The 24,942-nt window shown below is 47.0% G+C and overlaps 1 protein-coding gene across 10 annotated transcripts in view; it reads right to left on the bottom strand.

The window, feature by feature from the left end:
* mipol1 (mirror-image polydactyly 1) overlaps positions 1 to 24,942 on the bottom strand; it is a 418,898-nt gene that overhangs the window by 235,103 nt on the left and 158,853 nt on the right. For all 10 annotated transcript variants that reach the window (XR_015080271.1, XM_086003343.1, XM_086003344.1 and 7 more), the window contains one exon: positions 4,323 to 4,866. Coding sequence is in view for 9 of the 10 variants with exons in the window: in XM_086003343.1 (XP_085859469.1) it covers positions 4,323 to 4,866 (544 nt within the window). In the remaining variant the exon portion in view is untranslated. The remainder of the gene's footprint in view (positions 1 to 4,322; positions 4,867 to 24,942) is intronic.

Genomic DNA, 24,942 nt, shown 5'->3' with positions numbered 1-24,942 from the left:
TAGGCAATCCCTCGGAACCGAGGATGACTTGCTTCCACATTAAAAATGAGTTCTCAGGTGACGGATGAGTCCAATGCGGGACTTACAGTCTCGGTCACAGGTGGGGCAGACGGCGGTTGAAGGGGCGGGTGGGTGGGGTGCTTGGGTTGACGTGCGCTCTTTGCGCTGCCTGCGCTTGGCTTCCGCTTGCTCCAGGCGAAGAGACTCAAGGTGTTCGGCGCCTTCCCGGATGCTTCTCCTCCACTTTGTGCGGTCTTGGGCCAGGGATTCCCAGGTGTCGGTGGGGATGTTACACTTTTTCAAGGAGGCTTTGAGGGTGTCCTTGAAGCGTTTCCTCTGCCCATCTGGGGCTCTCTTGCCGTGCCAGAGCTCCGAGTAGAGCGCTTGTTTTGGGAGTCTCGTATCGGGCATGCGGACAATGTGACCCGTCCATCGGAGCTGATTGAGCGTGGTCAAAGCTTCGATGCTGGGGATGTTGGCCTGAGCAAGGACACGGACGTTGGTGCGCCTATCCTGCCAATGGATTTGCAGGATCTTGCAGAGGCAGCGTTGGTGGTACCTCTCCAGTGCTTTGCGGTGCCTGCTGTACATGGTCCATGTCTCTGAGGCATACTGCAGGGCAGGTATCACTGCTGCTCTGTAGACCATGAGCTTAGTGCCGGGTTTGAAGTCCTGGTCTTCAAACACTCTCTTCCTCAGGCGACCGAAGGCTGCACTGGCATGCTGAAGGTGGTGTTGGACTTCGTCATTGATGTCTGCCCTTGTTGATAGTAGGCTCCCGAGGTATGGAAAGTGGTCCACGTTGTCCAAGGCCTTGTCGTGGATTTTGATAATCGGGGGGCAGTACTGTGTGGCGGGGGCAGGTTAGTAGAGGACCTTTGTCTTATGGATGTTTAGTGTAAAATAGTGTATTTTAAAAGGACATAATCAATGCATCAATAGTTATTGATGAGAGTCTGCACCTCCGCTGTTCTGTAGTTCTCTAATGTGTTTGTCTTTAGTACCCTGCAACGTTGTTCCAAACATCAGTCTTAGTGTAAACTAGTTCTTCCAAGTATCCTTTTTAAATTTAATTTTTTACAAATTTAAGTGTAAATTCCATTTTTCTGGCTTATTCTAAAGTAACATTGAGTTTACTTCATCTATTATTAAGCATTTTACATACATTGATGAGGACCCTTCTTAACTGTCTTCCTTCTGAAATGTAGAGCTGGAGTTTCTCTAATCTTGCTTCATAGCTCATCCAGTTTACACCAGGGAATTGGTCTTCTTTTCTCTAATTTTTCCCATTATCCCTTTCTCATACATACCATGAACAAAGTGAACAAAATGCAGTTGATATACAGCAAAATTAAACAGAGACCTGATTCAACAAGGAGAGTGTGAACTGAAACAGGTTCGGGGCCAACTTGGAAAAAATGCAAAAGCTGAACAAGTTCACAAAAGTTGACAACTCCAAAATGGTTCTGAATATAATTGCATGATGGGTGATAAGAAATAAGGTGCGAACTAGATGCTTTTTTAAAAATACTAATTTTATTGAATTTCCTGGGACTGTTGTGATCTTCAAACAAAAATAAAAACTTTCAACAGAAGGCTGAAAATGCACCAGGACACAGTTTTCTAGCTTAAGTGTAGCTGCACACAATATTTCTTCATCCATTGCTACATGAATTCTTCAAGAGCGATACAAATGTTCAAGCCACAAGATTTATTTTTAAGTGGATCTGGGGGCATGGCCACCCATAGACATTTTGATTTGACACTATTTGAGGCATTTTCCAACATTTTGAATTCATAGGATCACCGTCCCTTTCCAACTCCGATTCAGTCTCTCTGTAACACCTTTTCCCTGGTTCAGTGAGACTCTCCACTTCTCTCTGTTCACAAAGACATTCTCCACTCTGACATGCTTCCCAAGTTCACAGAGGTATTCTCCATTCCAACACTCCCCCAGGTCACAGACACATTCTCCCCTGCTAACCCACCATCTCCTGCTAGTAATTTTCTTCCTCTCCCGTTTAATTCATGCTGCCAATCTTCTACCCCCACCCAGTTCACAATGGCATGTTCATCTTTAATTTCTTAGACCATCTTCCTAGCACTGGTCTTGGACACCTCCCTCCTTAGTGCTGCTCTCAGGTTTGCCTCCCCTACATGACACAATTGGGCTATTCTCCTTCCAATACCATTGTTGGGCTTCCCTCCCCTGCCCTCAAAGTTGCATTCTGGTCTTCCTTTATTCGCAGCGCTTTCACCTCTCTTCCCACAATTGCTGCTCCAGAGTTCCTACCTCCTGAGCAGCAGCATTTATAAATGGAGCGACAACAGAATGCAGAAACCATGGAACAGCACCAAAAGAATCTGTAGGAGTCCTGAAAACACAACTAAACTATACGGCATGCCAGATGAACTACATCTCCTTTTCTCGTTCCTATTTTTTCTGTTGAGGGTGCGACTCTTTATTTTTGACTTTTATTCTCTTCCTCATTTTGGGATTCTCTGGATTATTCACCATTTCAAACCAAGACTAATGAAATGATCTTCCAGGACTATCTAAGTCCTGTTCTAAAACTGACAACTTGCATGTGTGGAAGAGCAAGAACTCAGGTCAATTTTACTCTGATTGTCTTTCCTATGGGGAAGCAGCTGACCTGATTAGTTGTGTTCCAGTGGGGAAGCAGCAAAGTTTGGTCACACAATGTATGCAGAGTCACAGTTGCAAAACTCACATTATATTACTGTTATCCTTGCTCATCCTTAAAAAAAAAGCCATCGGCAACCTATCACTCTTTGTTCCCAACATACCTTATGAATACAACAATTTTGTCATAACACATTCAATCTCAGAAAAACCATAAACAATTCCAAATCAGAGATTAGGTGCAATGTACATGCAATAATAACTTGCATTTATATGCAGCTTTAATGTAGAAAAAAAAAAGTTCAATATGCTTTACAGAGGGACACTGAGCCATAGGGCGAAAAAAAGTGATTTAAAGCTTGGTTGAAGAGATGGGTTTAAGAAGGCTTTTAAAAAGTAGGGAGAGTAGATAAGGAGGAGGAGTTAATGGATAAGGTTGCCGCCAGTTTTGGCACCAACACTGACATAAGGGGAGTGGGTATGCACAGAAATCCAAGAGACGCAGGAGAGGATGTTAAGATTGAGGAGATTGCAGATGTAGGGTCGGGTGAGGTTGTGGAGGATTTGGCAATGAGGCCAAAGATTTTAAATTCAACAATGCAGAAGTGAAGTCCAGCAATGATGGAAGGGATGAGCAAATGGAGATTAGTACAGGTCAGGGTGCGGGTAGTGCAGCGTTCACCTGGAATCACTATTGAAATTAACTTACGATACAAATTTCTCTCAGTGAGGTTGCTAATTACGGACACATTTGATTTGTGGTTTGGGCTTTGAATTTAAAACATATTGCAATGGTTTTGTCACTGTAATTACTCATTCCAGCTTTGATAATTTAGCTGCTGTCTTCATTTGGTCTGTTTTCTTGAATGCAAGAAATAAAACTAACTGCTTGGTTGAGAGAACAGATTGCAATAGCAAGATGCCAAAGTAGACACTGTGCTGTGTTCAACATAACCTCTAAAAGGCCCTCGTTTAACTCACTGTTTTTAAATGGGTGAGTGAAAGTCAGTCACAAAGTAAATAAGATTTTCCTTCCTTTGTAAAGCGGTAAATGCTAGCCAGCTCTCTTCAATATTTATTAGTCTTCAGCTTATGTCTGCACAATTAGTCAGTGGGGAAGTGGTGATATCGTACAGCCAAAATCACTACTGGAAGGCACTTGGATACTCTTGGCAATCCTGTGAATGCCTCAAATCCTAGCAGAATGCCACAGGGCTTTCATTGCTTTGGTTCTAATCCAACAATGTTTCCAATCTACTTAGGGAGGAACATTAAGGCTACAGAAATTTCCCAATGATCATAAAAATGCTTATGCATTTGGATAATATTGTGACTCCAAATCTGGACAGACTGAAAATTTTAATCCTAATTCTGACTGATATTCAAACTTGCCTGCCATCCATGAGCGAGACTTATTAGTTCAAAGTCAGAGCTCAGACAGATAGGCAGTAGCATTGTGTGTGGAGTATTCCATTTTATGAGTGGCGCAACCCAACCAAAAGGCTTTAACTTCTCATCTCAGGATGAATTTAACATACATCAAGAGGTGAAAGGCAAGTTTTATAATAAACTGCATGAATTACCTGCAATGTTGGATACTCTTAAGTTTTAAAAGAACTTGTTTCTGATTGAACAAGTGTATTTTATGCATTAAAAGAAATAAAGGAAAACACTATACCTGATATTGTTTGCTTCCATATTACTTTGAATATCCAACTTCATTCTTTGACAATACTTTGCAGAGAAAACTGGTGTGATTGTCATTGTGCTGGATTTTGGCAAAGGAATAGCGGTGTCAGTTTCATGTTTGGAATTGCTACATTCATCACCTTCCAAGTGAAAGCTGCAAGTTCTAGGAAGGTCATGGTGCTGCTGCTGTGTCCAATCACTTGAGTCAATTTCTAAAGCAACTAGTTGCCATGAAGAATTTGGAGAAGGAGGGAGCTCCCGAGATTTCTCATAAGAATGGGTGTGTCCATTTACCTGCAACATATTTAAGCTGTTATCTGTACAAGTTCCCCATTCAGTAGAATCATGCATTGTTCTGAGACAGGGTTGCAGAGGTTTATGTTCAGCTTCCACAGCTTGAGGGAACAGGCACGTATCCCGATCTTGTTGCTGCTGAGTGTTATTGGGATTCTTGAAGGCTAGATTACAAGTGGTTGCCTCAGTATTTTCCTGTTTCCATTTTTCATTAGTATTCTGAGCTCCATGCTTGTCATCTGCATCAATGAAAACAAATATCCATTTAGTATCATGTTTTACTTCATATGACTGAGCTATATTGACAACCATTTAGAAGTTGCAAAAGGAAACACAACAGAACATTTTATAGTGAGATGACGAATGTTATAAAATGGAAAACCAGGCAATACTGATTTTGGTAGCTAGAAACATTAAATTGCTCAAAATAAAGAATAACAAAATGGGATAACACTGGTTTTCACACTGGTACGCAATCATCGAGTTAATAGCTTGCAATCAAAAAATTATGAAGTAATGGTTACTACATTAAAGGCATTATATAAATTCAAGTTGTTGAGTTGTTATTACGTGCTACGTGATTGCAGTGGCACTGAGGCAATTTTAGAATTGGGTATAAAGTACTGAGCACAGTGCACAACTTGGTAATGCTCCTGATCGTCACCTACCACCTGACCCTGATTTTGTTTACCACGATTGCCACCAACGTTCCCTTTTAGCTGCGTGGTCGCGCTGCTGGTGAGCCAGCTTTTAAATAGAAAAACCGCACCTGCATGGAATTTTTAATGGCCCGCACAGCTCAAAAAAAATTAGAGGGAACACGGATTGCCACCCAGGGAGTGGTGATCCTCCAGAGTACTGTTTGCAACAGGTGTGTGGCCAAATATTCAGATCACAAGAGCCAAAAGAGACGGTATGTACTATAAAGCAGCACCAGTTTTCACAGAATCTGCAGTAACAAAACAAGCTATTTGGCCCAACTGGTCTATGCTGTTATTTATACTCCACACGAGCTTCCTCCCACGCCAATTACCTCTTCCTACCCTGCTCCCATATCGCTCTATACCCTTGTTTTTCATGTAAAAATAGTAACTATAGCAATATGCTCAGTAATATTTTTTTATTTACTATTAATATTTAATGCGTGTGTCTTGGAACATTTCTTTATTAACATTTAATGAAGAATGTGTTTAATCTTGTAAAAATTGTGTACAGTTTGATACTGCATTTTTTTCTGTTCTGTGGCCAGCTCATTATGCATCAATAGAGTTCCATGCCAAATGTTTTATACCCAACAGTGTATGTATGCACCTTGACTGTTCACTTATTCTGTGGCTGGTCACAAATAGTGAACGTACTCCATAAAGCTGCATTAAATTGTCCTGGTTGAAAATTCCCTTTTTGTGCAGTGTGGTTCATGAAAGTCCGTTTGTATTCTGTTATTCATTGTATATGCCGTTGATGTTGTGTATATGAACTTTCAAAAGGTGTTTGATAAATTACCACATATTCGGCTTGTTAGCAAAATTTAAGCCCAAAATTGAGAATAAAAGGGGCAGTAGCAGCATGGATACAAAATTGGTTAAGGGATAGAAAACAGAGTTGTGGTGAATGGCTGTTTTTCGGACTGGAGGGAGGTATACAGTGGCGTTTCCCAAGGTTCAGTACTAGGACCACAACGGTTTATAATATACATTAATGACTTGGACTTGGGAGTACAAGGCACAATTTCAAAATCTGCAGATGACACGAAACTTAGAACTGTAGTAAACAGTGAGGATGATAGTAATAGACTTCAAGAAGACATCGTCCATGCCACCAGCCTGTCTGATACATGGCAGATGAATTTCTATGCAGAGAAATGTGAGGTGATACATTTTGGCAGGAATAATGAGGGGAGACCATACAGACTAAATAGTATAATTTTAAAGGGGGTACAAGAACAGAGAGACCTGGGGGTAGTTGTGCACAAATCTTTGAAGGTGGCAGGACAGGTTAACAAAGCAGTTAATAAAGCAAATGGTACAAAAGCCAGGAAGTTATGCTAAACCTATATAAAACACTAGTTCGGTCCCAGCTGGAGTATTGTGTCCAATTCTGGGCACCACACTTTAGGAAGGATGTGAAGGCTTTGGCGACGGTACAGAAACGATTTACAAGAATGGTTCCAGGGATGAGGGATTGCAGTTATGTGGATAGACTGGAGAAGCTGGGGTTGTTCTCCTTAGAGCAGAGAAGACTAAGAGGAGATTTGATAGAGGTGTTTAAAATCATGAAGGATTTAGATAAATAAAGAGAAACTGTTTCCAGTGGCTGAAAGGTCGATAACAAGAGGGCACAGATTTAAGGTCATTGGCAGAAGAACCAGAGGCGACATGAGGAAAAACTTTTTTACGCAACGGGTGGTTAGGATTTGGAATGCACTGCCCGATAGGGTGGTGGATACAGATTCAATAGTAGCCATCAAAAGGGAATTAGATAAATACTTGAAGGAGAAAAAATTGCAGGGATATGGGGAAAAGAGCGGGAAATTAGATTGCTCTTTGAAAAAGCCGGCGCAAACTCGACTGTACTATTCTATGATTCAATGCATAAGAGTTGAATTATCACTTTAATTCTCTGATATATTACTCAAGAAGATCACAGTCCTCACAGGGAACAGTCCACATGAATAGTTCAGACTTGTTCATTCAGCTGATAAAAGTTGACATTGGGAAAGCTATTCGAGTCGCCTGCTCCTTCCAAAATGTATGGGGGGGGGGGGTTCTGAGAAGTCTCGGGTTCAGAGACTGACAGCAATCGACTTAGGTTTAGTGCAGGTCTCATTTGACAAATAACAAATGCGAGAAAAATTTCTGTAAATCTACAGAAATAAAGCTACAAAGTTTCAGGACTCTTCCATAGCTGAAACTGCTCAATTATGGCAGTATCAGGTGGCTATGGGTTGGGTTGCGCTGTGTCTAAATATTTAGCCGCAAATGTATGGCAGCATTTTACTAGCGTAAATGCAGGAAACTTGCGTGAGCAGGTCTGTTGCGTCAGGATGGAGCTATGCAAATGAGCAGTAGAGGGTTTTGACGGACGTATCTTGGAAGTATTGGAAATGATCAAGGAAATTCATGTGCATTAATGTTTCAGTGTAAAACCAGCATAAATCAGTTGCGTATGAACTTCCTCGAAATAAATGGCATTATCCTTTTCTTGCACCATAGTTATGCTGAAAAGTTTCTTCAATGCCTCCTAACGACCTGTTGCCTCCTAAGGGGGATCTTTACTGAGGATTTAGGATTTTTTTCATAATTATGCAACTATTTATGTATCAATTATGTTCTAAATTTTTGCACCATCTGTACACACAGACCCAAATGAAGGAGGAAAGCATGGGCGAAGAAAGTATTAAGAAATTATTTGCATGATTTGATTGCTAGTGATGTGATGGTCCCTTGTGAATACTAGGTTTAAAAAAAACTTGTGGGATTTGATTGTTGTTTACTGCTAGTTACTCACTTCCTCGTTTGATAATTTTGCTACTTTGATTTTTTTCCACATCAAGTCAATTAGAAGTCAATTCAAATAACCAATTATCTGTTAATTTACAAAGCAGTATTTTTTGCCCTATTTGATAGACATTTCGAATATGTGACACTTTTTAAATGTGATGTCTTGAGGGCACATTTTCCAGTGTGGTTCCTTTGAAAGGTAGAATGTGATGGATGGGCACAAGATGCAAGACTTTAGTTATATTAATGTAACGCTGAAACTAACAAAAAGTCAAAGAGCTGCATTCCATTTGCTTTTGACAATACAATCAACTGCAATTGCTGCTCAACAGTTGAAGAAAATTGATCTATTCGGTTTTAAAAATATATACAAAGCTCAGTGTGCATGTATAATTATTATTTCATTTGTTTTCATCATCAAAAGTGGAGAAAATGTTGGACTTTTCAAAAATAGTAAACCAGACTAAATGGGGGAAATCAGCATTGTTAAGGAAAAGTCTGATCTATCTTTACTTGATCCTACCCACATACCTACAATGTGTAGTGCTCTGATAAATCTTCCTTCCCAATCAGAACTTGTTTGAATGTATAGGGACTAATATTTTTCAAGTACGGGAACCTTTTTGCATTGAAGCACACATTGTTTTGCAGTGTCTGCCTCATTTCAAGCAATCATGTGTGTCAATAATTCGGATTGGCTAAAGCAGATGTCAATCAATATAAACATACATTTGATTGGTTTTGGCCGAGTTCAGCATTGTGACTTCCTGAAAAGTCAACTAGAGTGCATCGGAAGTTTCAAGGCAAGCCACTACTGAGAATGGTACTATTTTAAGGTTCCTCATTGAATTATAAGATAAAAACCAGAAAAGACAGCTGGTAGGCAAAAGTTTGCAGGCCTTCACAGCTGACAAAAGAGATAGCACTTACACTTACATAATGGGCCATAATTTGTTGTCACAATAACCTCAAGGCTAATGGCGCGCCTGTTATTTATGCGCAAATGCTGCACCAGCTTCAGGCGAGTGCAGCTGCACGGTTAAACGTGGCAATCTAAAAGTTGCTGTCTGATAATGTGCCGCTCCACGGTTAACTTTGCTAAGACAACATCTTGTTGCCTGCCTCTTCATTGAAATGCATTGAATGGCGTGAAGTTGCTGTACTTGCGTAGTTCATACAAACTAAACTCGCCACAGAAAGTTAAATCTTGTCCATTTCAGTCTACTCTTAACGATGTGATAAGTATTAATTACTGCCAGTCAACCCCTCTGGCACTGAAAATTAATTATTAAAAGTGTGGAGTCTCATGCCTTCAGGTTTTAATTGTTGTTGGAGATTTTTAAAATGTACAACTTAAAATTAAGTTTTTTTTTAACATTTCCTTTGTCTCTTTTTTTCTTTCGCTCAATCTAATCTTTCCCTTTTTTATTTCTCGTTCTTTACCTGATTTGGCATTGAATTCACCCACTCTAATTTACACTTCCTTCTCACTTCTTACGCTGTTAATTTCACAATCCTTCAATCTGACTGGTTAAAGATCACAGTTGTTCACTCAAGTTCCAGATGCCCTGTTTCACTTGCTGCGACGTTATCAGCTCGCATTTTCAGCATTTTGCCACGCCAAAAATTGTAAAACATAAACGTACATGGGCAAGTCCAATTGATGGCAGAGGCCATTAGATGCCCTGCCACAGCAAATTATGGTCAATGTCCTTTGCAACCGCAGGACATCCCAAGCACTTCACTGTCAATGCAGTACTTTTGAAGTGTAGTCACTGCCGCAATGTTGGAAAACATAGCAGCCAAATTGTGTACAGCAAGATCCCTTAAAGATAAATGACCAGATAATCTGTTTTAGCCCTGTTGGCTGAGGGATAAATGTTGGCCAGAACACTGGGAGAACTTCACTGCTCTTCTTCGAATAATGGCATGGGATCCTTTACGTTCCCCCGAGACACCAGACCTGGCCTTGAACGTTTCAGCTGAAAGACAGCACCTCCAAAAGTGTGGCATTCCCTCAGTACTGCATTATGTTTCCCTTCAAAAGCGAGTATATGCCATAGACGTGATTGTATCTTCAATTAATGGCCTGCATGGTTATCATTACATCAACTTCTGTGCTTCCTACAGAAAATAAGTACCATTGAGATACTGAAAACAGCAGCAAAAATTAGTATGGGGTCAAAGACAGCTCCAACAGGAATCTCAGGATTGCTACCAGAGCCACGTGCAAATCAGAATAGAATTGAAGGATATTTCAGATGAATGCGTGGCTAGAGGAATGGTGCAAGGGGGAGGAATTCAAATTCCTAGGACATTGGAACCGGTTCTGGGGGAGGTGGGACCAGTACAAAACGGACGGTTTGCACCTGGGCAGGACCAGGACCGATGTCCCAGGGGGAGTGTTTGCAAGTGCTCTGGGGGAGGGTTTAAACTAAAATGGCAGGGGGTTGGCAACCTGAGCAGGGAGACAGAGGAAAGGGAAACAAGGATAGAAGCAAAAGACAGGAATGAGAAGAACAAAGGTGGCAGTCACAGAAATCAAGGGTTCAAATCAAACATGGCACAGTAAATTATAATTCTAAAAGGTCGAAGAGTGTTTAAAAAAAACAAGCCTGAAGGCTTTGTGTCTTAATGCGAGGAGCATTCGTAATAAGGTGAATGAATTAGCTGCACAAATAGAGGTAAACGGATATATGATATGATTGGGATTATGGAGACATGGCTCCAGGGTGACCAAGGCTGGGAACGCAACATCCAGGGGTATTCAATATTCAGGAAAGATAGGCAAAAAGGAAAAGGAGGTGGGGTCGCATTGCTGGTTAAAGAGGGGATTAACACAATTGTAAGGAAGGATATTAGGTCTGATGATATGGAATCTGTATGGGTAGAACTGAGAAATACCAAGGGGCAGAAAACGTTCGTGGGGGTGGTATACAGACCCCCAAACAGTAATGCAGAGGTTGGGGATGGCATTAAACGGGAAATTAGAGAAGCGTGCAATAAGGGCACAGCAGTTATCATGGGTGACTTTAATTTACACATAGATTGGGCTAACCAAATTAGTAACAATACTGTGGAGGAGGAATTCCTGGAGTGTATACGGGATGGTTTCCTGGACCAATATGTCAAGGAACCAACTAGAGATCAGGCCATCTTAGACTGGGTATTATGTAACGAGAAAGGATTAATTAGCAATCTTGTTGTGCGAGGCCCCTTGGGTCGGAGCGATCATAATATGATAGAGTTCTTCATTAAGATGGAGAGTGAATTGGTTGACTCAGAGATTGGGGTCCTGAATTTAAATAAAGGAAACTACGATTGTATGAGGCGCGAGTTGGGTAGGATTCATTGGGGAATGTTGCTCAAAGGGTTGACAGTGGATAGGCAATGGCAAACATTCAAAGATCGCATGGATGAACTACAGGATTTGTTCATCCGTTTGGCATAAAAATAAAACAAAAAAGGTGACTCAACCGTGGCTAACAAGGGAAATTAGGGATAGCATAAGATCCAAGGAAAAGACATACAAATTGTCCAGAAAAAGCAGCAAACCTGAGGATTGGGAGCAGCTTAGGATTCAGCAAAGGAGAACAAAGGGATTAATTAAGAGGGCGAAAACAGAGTATGAGAGTAGCTTGCAGGGAACATAAAAACTGACTAAAAGCTTTTATAGATATATGAAGAGAAAAAGATTGGTGAAGTCAAGCGTAGGTCCCTTGCAGTCAGAATCAGGGGAATTTAAGAACATAAGAACGTAAGAAATAGGAGCAGGAGTAGGCCAATCGGCCCCTCGAGCCTGCTCCGCCATTCAATAAGATCATGGTTGATCTGATCCTAACCACCAATCCACTATCACAGAACCATCTCCTGAATCTAACAGAATTAGACACATGAAATAGGAGCAGGATCAGGCTACACGGCCCCTGGGCCCGCTCCGCTACCCACATGGCCATGACCGATCCGAACCTAGATTCATGTCCAAATTCCTATCCGCTCCCCGTAACCCTTAATTCCCTTTACTTCTAGGAAACTGTCTATTTCTGTTATAAATTTATGTAATGATGTAGCTTCTACAGCTTTTTGGGGCAGCATATTCCAGGGACCTACCACCCTCTGAGTGAAGTAGTTCCTCCTCCTCTCAGTTTTGAAAGAGCAGCCCCTTATTCTAAGACTATGCCCCCTAGTTCTAGTTTCACCCATCATCGGGAACATCTTCCCTGCATCAACCCGATCCAACCCCTTCGCAATCTTATATGTTTCAATAAGATCGCCTCTCATTCTTCTGAACTCCAATGAGTAGAGTCCCAATCTACTCAACCTCTCCTCATATGTCCATCCCCGGGATTAACCGAGTGAACCTTCTTTGTACTGACTCGAGAGCAAGTATGTCCTTTCTTAAGTATGGACACCAAAACTGTACGCAGTATTCCAGGTGCGGTCTCACCAATACCTTGTACAACTGAAGCAATACCTCCCTATTTTTATATTCTATCCCCCTAGCAATGAAAGCCAACATTCCATTGGCCTTCTTAATCACTTGCTGCACCTGCATACTAACTTTTTGAGTTTCGTGCACCAGGACCCCCAGATCCCTTTGCACTTCAGTACTTTCCAGTTTCTTGCCATTAAGATAATAACTTGCTCTACGATTTTTCCTGCCAAAGTGCATAACCTCACACTTTCCAGTATTGTATTCCATCTGCCAAATCTCTGCCCACTTACTTAGCCTGTCTATGTCCCCTTGAAGGTTTTTTATGTCCTCCTCACTCACTACTTTCCCCCCCATCTTAGTATCATCTGCAAACTTTGATATGTTACACTCGGTCTCCTCCTCCAAATCGTTAATATAGATTGTAAAGAGTTGGGGACCCAGCACTGACCCCTGCGGAACACCACTAGTTACTGATTGCCAGTCTGAGAATGAACCATTTATCCCAACTCTCTGCCTTCTGTTAGATAGCCAATCCTCTATCCATGCCAGAATATTACCCCCAATCCCGTGATTTTTTATCTTAAGCAATAATCTTTTGTGTGGCACCTTGTCAAATGCCTTTTGGAAGTCTAAATACACTACGTCCACTGGTTCCCCTTTATCCACCCTATACGTTACTTCCTCAAAGAACTCCAGCAAATTTGTCAAACATGACTTCCCCTTCATAAAACCATGCTGACTTTGTCTTATTAAATTATGATTATCCAAATGTCCTGTTACTGTCTCCTTAATAATGGACTCCAAAATTTTACCTACCACAGATGTTAGGCTAACCGGTCTATAGTATCCAGCCTTCTGTCTACTGCCCTTTTTAAATAAGGGTGTTACATTAGCAGTTTTCCAGTCTGCCGGGACCTTTGGAAAATTATTACCAATGCATCCACAATCCCTACCGCCACTTCCCTCAAGACCCTAGGATGTAAGCCATCAGGTCCAGGTGATTTATCCGCCTTGAGTCCCATTATTTTACTGAGTACCACTTCCTTAGTGATTTTGATCGTGTTTAGCTCCTCCCCCCCCTTTAGCCCCCTGTTTGTCCAGTGTTGGGATATTCTTAGTGTCTTCTACTGTAAAGACTGATGTAAAATATTCATTCAGTGTTTTTGCCATCTCCATATTTCCCACCATTAATTTCCCGGTCTCATCCTCTAAGGGACCAACATTTACTTTAGCCACCCTTTTTCTTTTTATATAACTATAAAAACTCTTACTATCTGTTTTTATATTTTTTGCTAATTTACTTTCATAATCTATCTTCCCTTTCTTAATCAATCTTTTTGTTATTTTTTGCTGTCTTTTAAAGTTTTCCCAATCCTCTATCCTCCCACTAGATTTGGCTACCTTATATGCCCTTGTTTTTAGTCGAATACTATCCTTAATTTCTTTACTTAGCCACGGATGGCTGTCTTTTCTTTTACACCCTTTTCTTCTCAGTGGAATATATATTTTTTGGAAGTTGTAAAATAACTCCTTAAATGTACACCACTGATCATGTATCGTCTTACCCTTTAATCTATTTTCCCAATCCACTCTACTCAATTCCGCTCTCATACCTTCATAGTCTCCTTTATTCAAGCTTAGCACGCTTGTTTGAGATCCAACCTTCTCACCCTCTAATTGAATATGGAATTCAACCATGTTATGGTCACTTATTCCAAGGGGATCCTTTACTAGGACATTTTTAATTAATCCTGTCTCGTTACACAGGACCAGATCTAAGGTTGCTTGCTCCCTGGTCGGTTCAGTTACATACTGCTCAAGAAACCCATCCCTAATACACTCAATGAACTCATCCTCAAGGCAGCCCTGCCCAATTTGATTTGTCCAATTAATATGATAGTTAAAATCCCCCATAATTATAGATGCTCCCTTATTACAAGCCTCAACTATTTCCTGATTGATACTCCGTCCAACAGAGTTGCCACAGTGTGGAGGCCTATAGACTACGCCCACGAGTGTTTTTTTCCCCTTATTATTCCTTACCTCCACCCAAACTGTTTCATTGTCCTGATCTTTTGACCCAATACCATTTCTCTGTATTACAGTGATTCCTTCCTTTATTAACATAGCCACCCCACCACCCCTTCCTTCCTGCCTGTCCTTCCTGATCGTTAAATAACCAGGTATGTTTAATTCCCAGGCATTGTCACCCTGCAGCCATGTTTCTGTGATGGCCACAAGATCATACCCATATGTAGTTATTTGTGCCATTAACTCGTCTATTTTGTTACGAATGCTACGTGCATTCAGAGAGAGAACTTTCAAAGATGTTTTGTGACACTTAGTTCCTGCTTTTGACCTTTTTATTACTTTACCTTTTACTCCATACCTTCTGCCCCTTCCTGACATGCTCTGGTTTTTAATTTCCCCACTGCTACCTAAGTCTATGACCTTCTCTGTTGTCATTTGTATTATTTGCTCTCCAGGAACCTCCCCCCCACTAGTTAGTTTAAAGCCCTCTCTACAGCCCTAGTTATATGATCCGCCAGGACTCTAGTCCCAGCACTGGCCAAGTGAAGCCCGTCCCAATGGAACAGCTCCCTCCTGCCCCAGTACTGGTGCCAGTGTCCCAGGAAGCAAAACCCATTTCTCCCACACCAGTCTTTGAGCCACGCATTTAACTCTCTAATTTTATTTGTAATGGGAACAAAGAAATGGCAGACCAATTAAATACATACTTTGGTTCTGTCTTCACAAAAGAGGACACAAATAACCTCCCAGAGATGTCGGGGAACATAGGGTCAAATGAGAGGGAGGAACTGAAAGAAATCAGTATTTGTAAGGAAATGGTGTTCGGGAAATTGACAGGATTGAAGGCCGATAAATCCCCAGGGACTGATAATCTACATCCTAGGGTACTTAAGGAAGTGACCCTAGAAATAGCAGATGCATTACTGGTCATCTTCCAAAATTCAATAGACACTGGAAGAGTTCCCATGGATTGGAGGGTAGCTAATGTTACCCCTCTATTCAAAAAAGGTGGCAGAGAGAAAACGGGGAATTATAGACCGGTAAGCCTGACATCGGTAGTGGGGAAAATGCTAGAGTCCATTATAAAAGATGTATTAGCAGAACACTTGGAAAACAGTGACAGGATCGGACAAAGTCAACATGGATTTACAAAAGGTAAATCGTGCTTGACTAATCTGCTGGAATTTTTTGAGGATGTAACTGGTAAAATAGATAAGGGGGAACCAGTGGATGTGGTGTATTTGGACTTTCAGAAGGCTTTCGATAAGGTCCCGCATAAGAGATTAGCATGTAAAGTTAAGGCACATGGGATTGGGGGCAAGGTACTGACTTCGATAGAGAACTGGTTGGCAGACAGGAAGCAAAGAGTTGGAATAAACGGGTCTTTTTCCGAGTGGAAGTGGGGTACCGCAGGGATCAGTCCTAGGACCCCAGCTATTCACAATATATATTAATGATCTAGACGAGGGAACTAGATGTAATATCTCCAAGTTTGCAGATGACACAAAGCTGGGTGGGCGTGTGTGCTGGGAAGAGGATGCCGAGAAACTCCAGTATGATTTGGACAGGTTGGGTGATTGGGCAGAAGCATGGCAGATGCAGTATAATGTGGATAAATGCGAGGGTATCCACTTTGGTGGCAAAAGCAAGAAGGCAGATTCTTATCTAAATGGCAATAGATTGGGAGAAGGGGAAGTGAAACGAGACCTGGGTGTCCTTGTGCACCAGTCGCTGAAGGTAAGCATGCAGGTACATCAGGCGGTTAAGAAGGCAAATGGTATGTTGGCCTTCGTAGCGAGAGGGTTCGAGTACAGGAACAAGGATGTCTTGCTGCAGTTGTACAGGGCCTTGGTGAGACCACACCTTGAGTATTGTGTGCAGTTTTGGTCGCCTTATCGGAGGAAGGATGTTCTTGCCATGGAGGGAGTGCAGCGAAGATTCACCAGACTGATACCTGGGATGGCAGGAATGACGTATGAGGAGAGATTGGGTCGATTGGGCTTATACTCGCTGGAGTTTAGAAGAATGAGAGGGGGTCTCATTGAAACTTATAAAATTCTAACAGGACTAGACAGACTAGATGCAGGAAGGACGTTCGCAATGGCCGGGGTGTCCAGAGCCAGGGGTCACAGTCTGAGGATAAGGGGTAAGCCATTTAGGACAGAGATGAGGAGGATTTTTTTCACCCAGAGAGTGGTGAACCTGTGGAATTCACTACCACAGAAGGCAGTGGAGGCCAATTCATTAAATATATTCAAGAAGGAGTTAGATATATTTCTCAAGGCTAAAGGGATCAAGGGATATGGGGAGAAGACAGGGACAGGGTACTGAATTTGGATGATCAGCCATGATCGCATTGAATGGTGGAGCAGGCTCGAGGGGCCGCATGGTCTACTCCTGCTCCTATCTTCTATGTTTCATGACCTCAGGACATCCCAAAGCAGTTCAGTCAACAAATTACTTTGAACTATAGTTAGATGTCATGTGGGGAAACCTGACAGCCAATATTCACACAGCAACGTCATAAATTAAACGGAGAGGACAGACAGGGCTTCAGTTAAAAGTCTCAACCAAAAGATGGCACTTCCAATAGTGCAGCATTCCCTTAGTACTACACTGAAGCATCAGTCTAGATTTTGCACTCAAATCTCTGCAGTAGGGCTTGAACCCAAGACTTAGAGGTGAGTGTGCTATCACTGAGCCAAGGCTGACACCTGGATGGCTTTTGCAGTTTTCAGCCAGGATGCTTTATGTTCCTCATACTTGCAAGACCAATAAGCTATGTCCACAGAGTAAATCATCTGGCCATATAGGATAAAGGAGGGCAACCAAGAGGGAAATGATTGTAACCTAGCTCTCAGATTTTCCATATACTTATGTAGAAAATCTAATTTTAAAAGAATTTTAAAATTGGTATAAAGAATTGTAATTTTACCACATGAAATTCTAACTATTGTTTAGCAAAAAAGCCTGTTACAGCAGCATGTTTGTAAATGTCTCTAAATTAAGACGACTGCTCTCTCATCAAGAGCCATATTCTCAGTGCAATTACCTCACTTTTATTATTCATGTGTGTTACATTAAGTACAATGGAAATAGCATGCTACAGGGTAAATGATCCTGCTTCTTTTTATAGTTGCTAATGGATAGAAAATAGGTACAATTGCACTACATTGCACATCACTTCAAAAGACAGGTAATATCAGCCGTATCACTTTTCATTGCACGCTAAACTATTAAACCGGTTTATCCATGAAGAATGTTACTTACAGATACAGCAGTACTGAACAGTACAAAGATACTATTTATAGTCTGGAACAAGTTCACAAGAAATTAGTCAAACAAGACCATTTTAATTCTCCTTAAAGAACTTGAAATGAACTGCTTCGCAAAGAAATAAAGCAATCTTATTTCTTTACAAAAGCAGAATGCAGTCTTCATAGGAATTATGCAAGTGTAAGTTATATAGTTAAATACCTCCCCGTGGCAAAAATCTGCTGGCACAAGTCTGTAAGTATATAATAATCAGAACTATGAATGCACAATATATACTATTTTTTATAGTCATAATTGTAGTGTCCAAGTATAAATAATACACGGACTGCAGGAGAACAATAATAACAGGTATTTACTGAACAGAGGGTACTCTTTTATTTGGACCCAAAAAAAACCAATTCGACTGTAAATAAACAAAAGTTCAACTAAAGCTTAACAAATCAAATTAAAATTTGGTTTTCCGTGTTGATGATGCACTCCAGTCCCCGCGGCGCCCACCGGTCGCGGAAATACTCAAGCGCACCGGCGGACACCGCGTGCTCCATCTCCAGGGCCACCCGGGCGCGAACATGGCCGCGGAAGAGATGCAGGCAATCCGGCTGGACGACCCCCTCGACCGCCCGCTGCCTGGACCAATTGATGGCTCTTTTAGCCAGGCCCAGGAGCAGGCCCACAAGGAGGTCCTCCAACCTGTCCGCTCCCCTCCGCACCGGGTGACCGTAGATCAAGAGCGTGGGACTGAAGTGCAACCAAAAATCGAGGAGCAGCCCCTTCAAGTAGTGAAAGAGGGGCTGCAACCTCTCACAATCCATATAAACGTGAAACACGGACTCCTCCAGGCCGCAAAAAATGCAGGCGGCCTGGGAGTCCGTGAACCTACTTAAAACCTTATTGCACGGGACCGCTCCATGCAACACCCTCCAGGCCAAGTCCCCGATGGAACAAGGGAGGACTCCCGCATAGAGAGCCCTCCATTGGGGACCTCCGCTACCGCCGGTCGGCAAAATGCCACGCCAAGGCGTGTCCGGACGGTAGACGAAGATGGCAAAGTGGAGAGTGTGCAGGAGCAGCCCGTACAGGAAACCCCTCCGCGCGGAATGAAAAGGCACGGAGGGTATTTCCTCGAGACGGCTCAAGTTGTGAGGCGCCGGTTCCCGAGGGGAGTTTCGGGGCCGGGCGCCGATGAGGAATTCCGTCCGAACGGGGGTAAGCTCGGACGGGATCGCCCCACGTGCTTGAGCCGCCTCGATACACCTAGTGGAGTCGGGGCCCAGTGCCGCTTTTACCGATTCGATGGTTTCGACCGCGAGCCGGACGTTGGCCCAGGACAGGCGCCGCGCCAGCTCCTCCGGCGCCATCCAGCCCGCTCCTCCGCCATCGAGCAGGTCCCCGACTCTGGTCACCTTGCCAGCCACAGCCCTACCCTCCGCCAGCCGCCCGAACCCGTGTTCGTGGAGGTGCGGATTCCTGAGCAGCGGCTCCCGAAGGAGAGCCGCCGCTCCTGACGGGGGAGAGCTCCGCCTGGAAGCGACGTAGTTCCAAACCCATAGTAGTTCCTGGTAGAAGACAGGCAGCTCCCGCAGGCCGGCACGCCTGCTGCCCACTTTCGCAAACAGGAGCTGCGTGTCGTAATTGAGGCCATGCAGCTGGCGGAAGAAAAACGTCGCCAGCGCACACCATCTCGGAGGATTCTCGACGTACAGGTATCTCTGCAGCGTCTGAAGACGGAAAGTCGCAGCCTGGGTGCGAAGGCACACCAGCGCCTGACCGCCCTCCCTAAGCGGGAGACACAGAACCGCGGCAGAGACCCAGTGCTTCCTTTTGTCCCAGAAGAAGTCGATGAGCTTCTTCTGAATCTTGGCGACAAACGCAGGGGGAGGGATCAAAGTGACCAACCGGTACCACAACATGGCGGCCACCAGCTGGTTTATGACCAGCGCTCGACCCCTGTAGGACAACACTCGGAGCAGTCCTGTCCAGCGTCCTAGGCGAGCGGTGACTTTGGCCTCCAGCTCTTGCCAGTTCGCCGGCCAAGCGTCCTCGGCAGGGCTAAGGTAGACTCCCAAATAGAGGAGGTGCGTGGTGCTCCAGGCGAAAGGCCTGAACTCCTCCGGCAGGGAGTCCACCCGCCACTGACCCACCAGGAGTCCGGAACATTTCTCCCAGTTGATCTTGGCGGAGGATGCGTCCGAGTAAATCTGCTGGCATTCCCGCATCCTCCGCAAGTCAGCGGGATCCGTGACCGTGAGGAGCACGTCATCGGCGTAAGCCGAGAGGACCACCTCCACGCCCGGCCCTTGCAGAGCCAGTCCCGTCAACCTCTTCCGCAAGAGGCGCAGGAAAGGCTCCACGCAAATGGCATATAACTGGCCGGACATGGGGCATCCCTGACGCACCCCCCTCCCGAAGCGAAGGGGCGCCGTCAAGGACCCGTTAACTTTAATCAGACACTCCGCGGCGGCGTACAGAAGTCGGATCCGGGCGACGAAATGCGTCCCGAACCCGAATGCGCGCAGAGTCCCGAAGAGATACTCGTGATCCACCCTGTCGAACGCCTTCTCCTGATCCAGGGAAAGGAAGGCGACCGACAGACCAGCCCTCTGGGAGTGGTGGACCAGGTCCCGGACCAGATGGATGTTATCGTGGATGGTCCGGCCCGGGACCGTGTAGGACTGGTCGGGGTGGATCATGTGGGCCAGCACGGTGCCAAGGCGAGCAGACATGGCCCTGGCAAAGATTTTATAGTCCGTGCTGAGGAGGGAGACCGGGCGCCAGTTCTTAAGGAGGCGGAGATCGCCCTTCTTAGGCAGCAGGACAATGACCGCCCTGCGCCAAGAGAGGGGCATCTCCCCGGTCGCCAAACTTTCCCCCAGGACCCGCGCGTAGTCACCCCCCAAGACGTCCCAGAACGCCCTGTGGAACTCCACGGTCAGCCCGTCCAGCCCCGGGGACTTTCCCCTAGAGAGCTGGCGGAGGGCGCCGGTCAGCTCCGCCAGACTTAGCGGAGCGTCCAATTTTTCGGCGCCCTCCGGGCCAACCTTCGGCAGGTCCTCCCACAAAACTCTGCGCGCATCCTCGCTGGACGGATCCGGAGAGAACAGAGCCCCGTAATAGGCGCGGGTCTCCGCGCTGATTCCCTCCGGATCCGAGACCAGAGATCCGTCGTCGGCCAGCAGCCCCAAGAGCTGCTTACGGACCCCCCGTCTTTTTTCCAGCGAGTAGAAGAAGGGGGAGCCGCGGTCCAGGTCCCGCAGGAGCTGGATCCGCGACCTCACGTACGCGCCTCGGGACCCGACGAGCTGCAGGTTCTTCAGCGCGCCCTTCTTCTCTTCGTACACCTTCCGCAGGGCCGGGTCCTCGACGACCTGACCGAGACGGGACTCCAGGTCGAGCACCTCCTTCTCCAACCGCCCGACCCGGGCCTCCCGCCTCTTGGTCGACCCCTTCGCGTACTCCTGACAGAAGAGACGGATGTGAGCCTTGCCCACATCCCACCATAGCCTCAAGGAGGGGAAGCCCCCCTGCTTCCTTCTCCAGTCGGCCCAGAATCGACGAAACGAATCCCGGAACCGTGCATCCTCCAGCAGCAGGTTGTTAAAATGCCAGTACACGGACCCCCCCCGCGCGCGCAGCGGAGCGAGCTCCGCCCACACCAGGTGGTGGTCCGTGCACGGCACCGGCCGCATGGAAGCTGCCGGAACGCAGGAGACGAACGCCCGGGAAATGTAGAGGCGGTCGATTCTGGACCTTCCTCCCCCAGACCTCACGCTAGTGAAGGCGCTGGAGTCGGGGTGGAGATTTCGCCAGACGTCCACCAAGTCGAAGGACCCAACCAGGTCCCTCAACTTCTCCATCGCCGCCGGGCTTCGCGGGGGACCCGAACGGTCCCTCGCCTCGAGGGTGCAGTTAAAATCCCCCCCGAGGATGACGCACTCGCCCACGTCGATGGAGCCCAAGAGAGCGGACACTTCTTCGAAGAAGCGCACTTGCTGCGCACTGGTCTGAGGGGCGTACACGTTCACTAGATGGAGCGGCACGCCCCCCAGGCGAACAGTGACATGGAGCAAGCGGCCCGGCACGTGCTCCTTGACCCCCAAGATCTCCGGCTGAAAATGTGGGGCCAGCAAGATAGCCACCCCGCTGGAATTGTTGGAGAGGTGACTCATGCTGACCCCTCCTTGCCACTCCAGGAGCCACGTGGCTTCGTCTCCCGGAACGGTGTGGGTTTCTTGCAGGAAGCACACCGCATACTTCCCGTCCCGAAGGACCGAGAAGTTATTGAATCTGCGGCGCGCCTCCCTGCTGCCGTTGATGTTGAGGCTGGCTATGGTTATCTTCATGTCAGAAGCATAGTGCAACCTCTACCTACACCTAACGGGGCGAGGAAGCGCAGCCGCTGGTCCGCCGCCACTTCCTCAGCAGCCCAGTGAGAAACGTTGTGAGCCGACGCAGCTCGAGCGGGTTCACACCCTCTTCCGCGCCCAAGATCTTAACGGCGGCGCGGACGGAATCGATGAGCAGCGCCAGCTCCGACCACCTGTCGAGGGCCAGCCGGACCTTATTGCGCTGACCCAGGCACGTGGCCATAAAATCCCGGAGTTCCCTTACGGAAATGAGGGGAGACTTGGCAAGGGGCACGAGGTCATCCATCGCCACGTCGGCGCTGGAGTCCGAATCGTCCTCCGTGCCCATCACCGAGTCCCCATCCTCCTCCAGGGGGTCGTCACCAGCGGCCGACCCGTCCGCCGCGCAGTGCGAAGCGAACGACTCGGCCGCGCCAGCCAGCCCCGCCTCCGCCCGGATCCCACCCCCAGGATCGGCGGCAGAGGATTTCTCCCTGGGCTCCTCTAGGGGTGCCGGGCCAGAAGACGGCGGCGGTTCAGAGCTCCCCTCCGCCTCAGACGCCGGAACGACCGGAGAAACCGGGGAGAGAACAATTTCCAGCTCCTCCAGTACGTCCGGCACCAGAGACGCAGCCAGGGGGCCATCCTCCTCCCCGCCACCAACCTCCGACCCAGCGGACGGGGGGTTTTGAATTAAAAGCTCTACCAGGACGAGCATCCCCTGGGAGACGTCCGGGTCGCATTGGGCGAGCTCATTATCCTCGAGCTCGCCCGACCCAACCCCCAGGCTGCCCGACCCGGCGAGGGGTAACGACACCGATAAAAGGTCAACTTCAATTACTGCCGCGGGTTGTTCCGCAACCCCCCCCACGGGCAGGGTCTCATCCCCATCCCCGGGAGGCACGTGCTGGACAGACACATCTGCCTCAGCCTCCCGAGGGACAGGCGACCCCTGCCGATCGCTGGTGATGACGACAGCGCTGGGGGGGCGGGGGGGCGCAGTACCCGCGGCGGGCGACGACTCCCCCTGCTCGGAGGGACCTTCCTCCTCCCAGTCCTCCTCCTCATCCAGGGGGTCGCGCCTTCTTTTTAGCACGGAGGGAGCGAGGGAGACCTCCATGTCTGCAAAGGCTTCCTCCTCGACTCCCTCCGGCGGAGCAGGTTTGTCGGGTTCCTCGGGCCCGAGCCCGGCCGCAGGTATTGGCATTACCGCTGCGGCGGTTGCGGCCACAGGCTCGGGCACGGGGCCCCTCCCGCTCACATCTGCCCTGATCAACTCCGCGAGGAGCGCGGGTGTAAGGGGCTCAAGGGGCAAGGGCTCACCATCCACGGGGGGACCTGCCCTAAGGTGCTTCTTTTTTCCCCGCGCCTTCTTTCCGGCCGGACACGCTCCCTCCCCCCCATCGGAGGCCTTGGTGGCATCGGCCCCCGACGTCAACCGCGCATCAGACGTACTTGACGCGCGGGCAGATCCGGGGGGAAGGGCGGCGGCGGCGGCGCCAGCCTCGGCCGCACGAGACGGTCCGGCGGCCTTGGAGGCAGGGCAGTTCCTCCTGATGTGCCCCACCTCCCTGCAGGCATGGCACCTCACACCGTCCGACGTCCAAAAGGCGCGGTAGGCGGTCCCCTCGTGGAGGACGACGAACGCCCCTTCAGTGTCCTCCTCCCGCGCCAGCTGGATAAACAGCTGGCGCCGGAAGGAGAAGACGTGGCGAAGGCTGGCCTCCCGGAAGCCGAGCGGGATGGGCGTGATCCCCGACCTCACCTCCCCAAGTTGTCGCAAATGGGGAAGGAGGAGCTCACCAGGAACATAGGGCGGGACGTTGGAAATAATGATCCTCTGCGCGGTGGCCTCGAGAGGATCCACCGGCAGGAAAGTCCCGCCCACGGTGAGCCCCTTGGCGACAGCCAGGGACACCGCCCGCTCCGACCCCAGGAAGAACACAGCCTTCCCATACATTTTCGAGGCCGCGACGATGGCTGAGGGGCCGACAACCCCAGCCATGGCCTTGACGCAGGCCTCGATGGTCATAGTGGGGTGAGTGTAGCTCTTCACCCCAAGCTTTTTTGTTATTAATCGAAAAGGTGACGGGGCAGCAGGAACAGCGGGAGCAGCTGTGGCTGTGGCTACCACTCTCGCATAGGTCCCGGCTGGCCCCGCCACCGGCGAAGATGCAGTCGCCATTCTGGGGTGCTTTTTTTTAAGGGCTACACTCACCCCAAGTCACAGGCCTGAAGGTGTTAATAGCCTCGGTGTATATATATATTTTTTTGTCCTCTATTGAGCAGAGGGAGCTGATTAAAATGAGGACACACCTCTCTCCTTATTAATTTAAATTGGGAGAGGAGCCCTCGCCCCTCTGCTTCAATTGGCAATTAATAAAATAGATGAAACTAAGGTGCCTTAGAAAGACAGGCAGAGAGAGACAAAGAGAGAGAGAGAGAGGTGGGGGGGTGGGAAGGAGGGAGGCCGCAAAGGGCAGTGTTGCCACTCAGGATGGTGGGTGGGTGTAGGCAGGGTTGCACTCTCCGATGGAAAAAGTCTTTGGTGATGGTGGTCTTCTGGCAGGGGGAGAAGACGTCTTCACCTGGAAAAGCTGGAGAAGCCCAGGCTTAGTCCTGCAACAGGTCTTAACGAGGTAATTAAATTAAATTAAGGACTTCACCTTGGGCAGCTCCAAGCTCTCCCAGGGCAGGCAATAGAAGGGATGCTAATTAGTGGTGTGTGTG

This window comes from Somniosus microcephalus, chromosome 12 (genome assembly GCF_052327205.1).
Source record: "Somniosus microcephalus isolate GS21.2 chromosome 12, FLI_Smic_1.0, whole genome shotgun sequence".
Lineage (NCBI taxonomy): Eukaryota > Metazoa > Chordata > Chondrichthyes > Squaliformes > Somniosidae > Somniosus > Somniosus microcephalus.
This window is presented reverse-complemented; position numbering and strand designations above follow the sequence as displayed.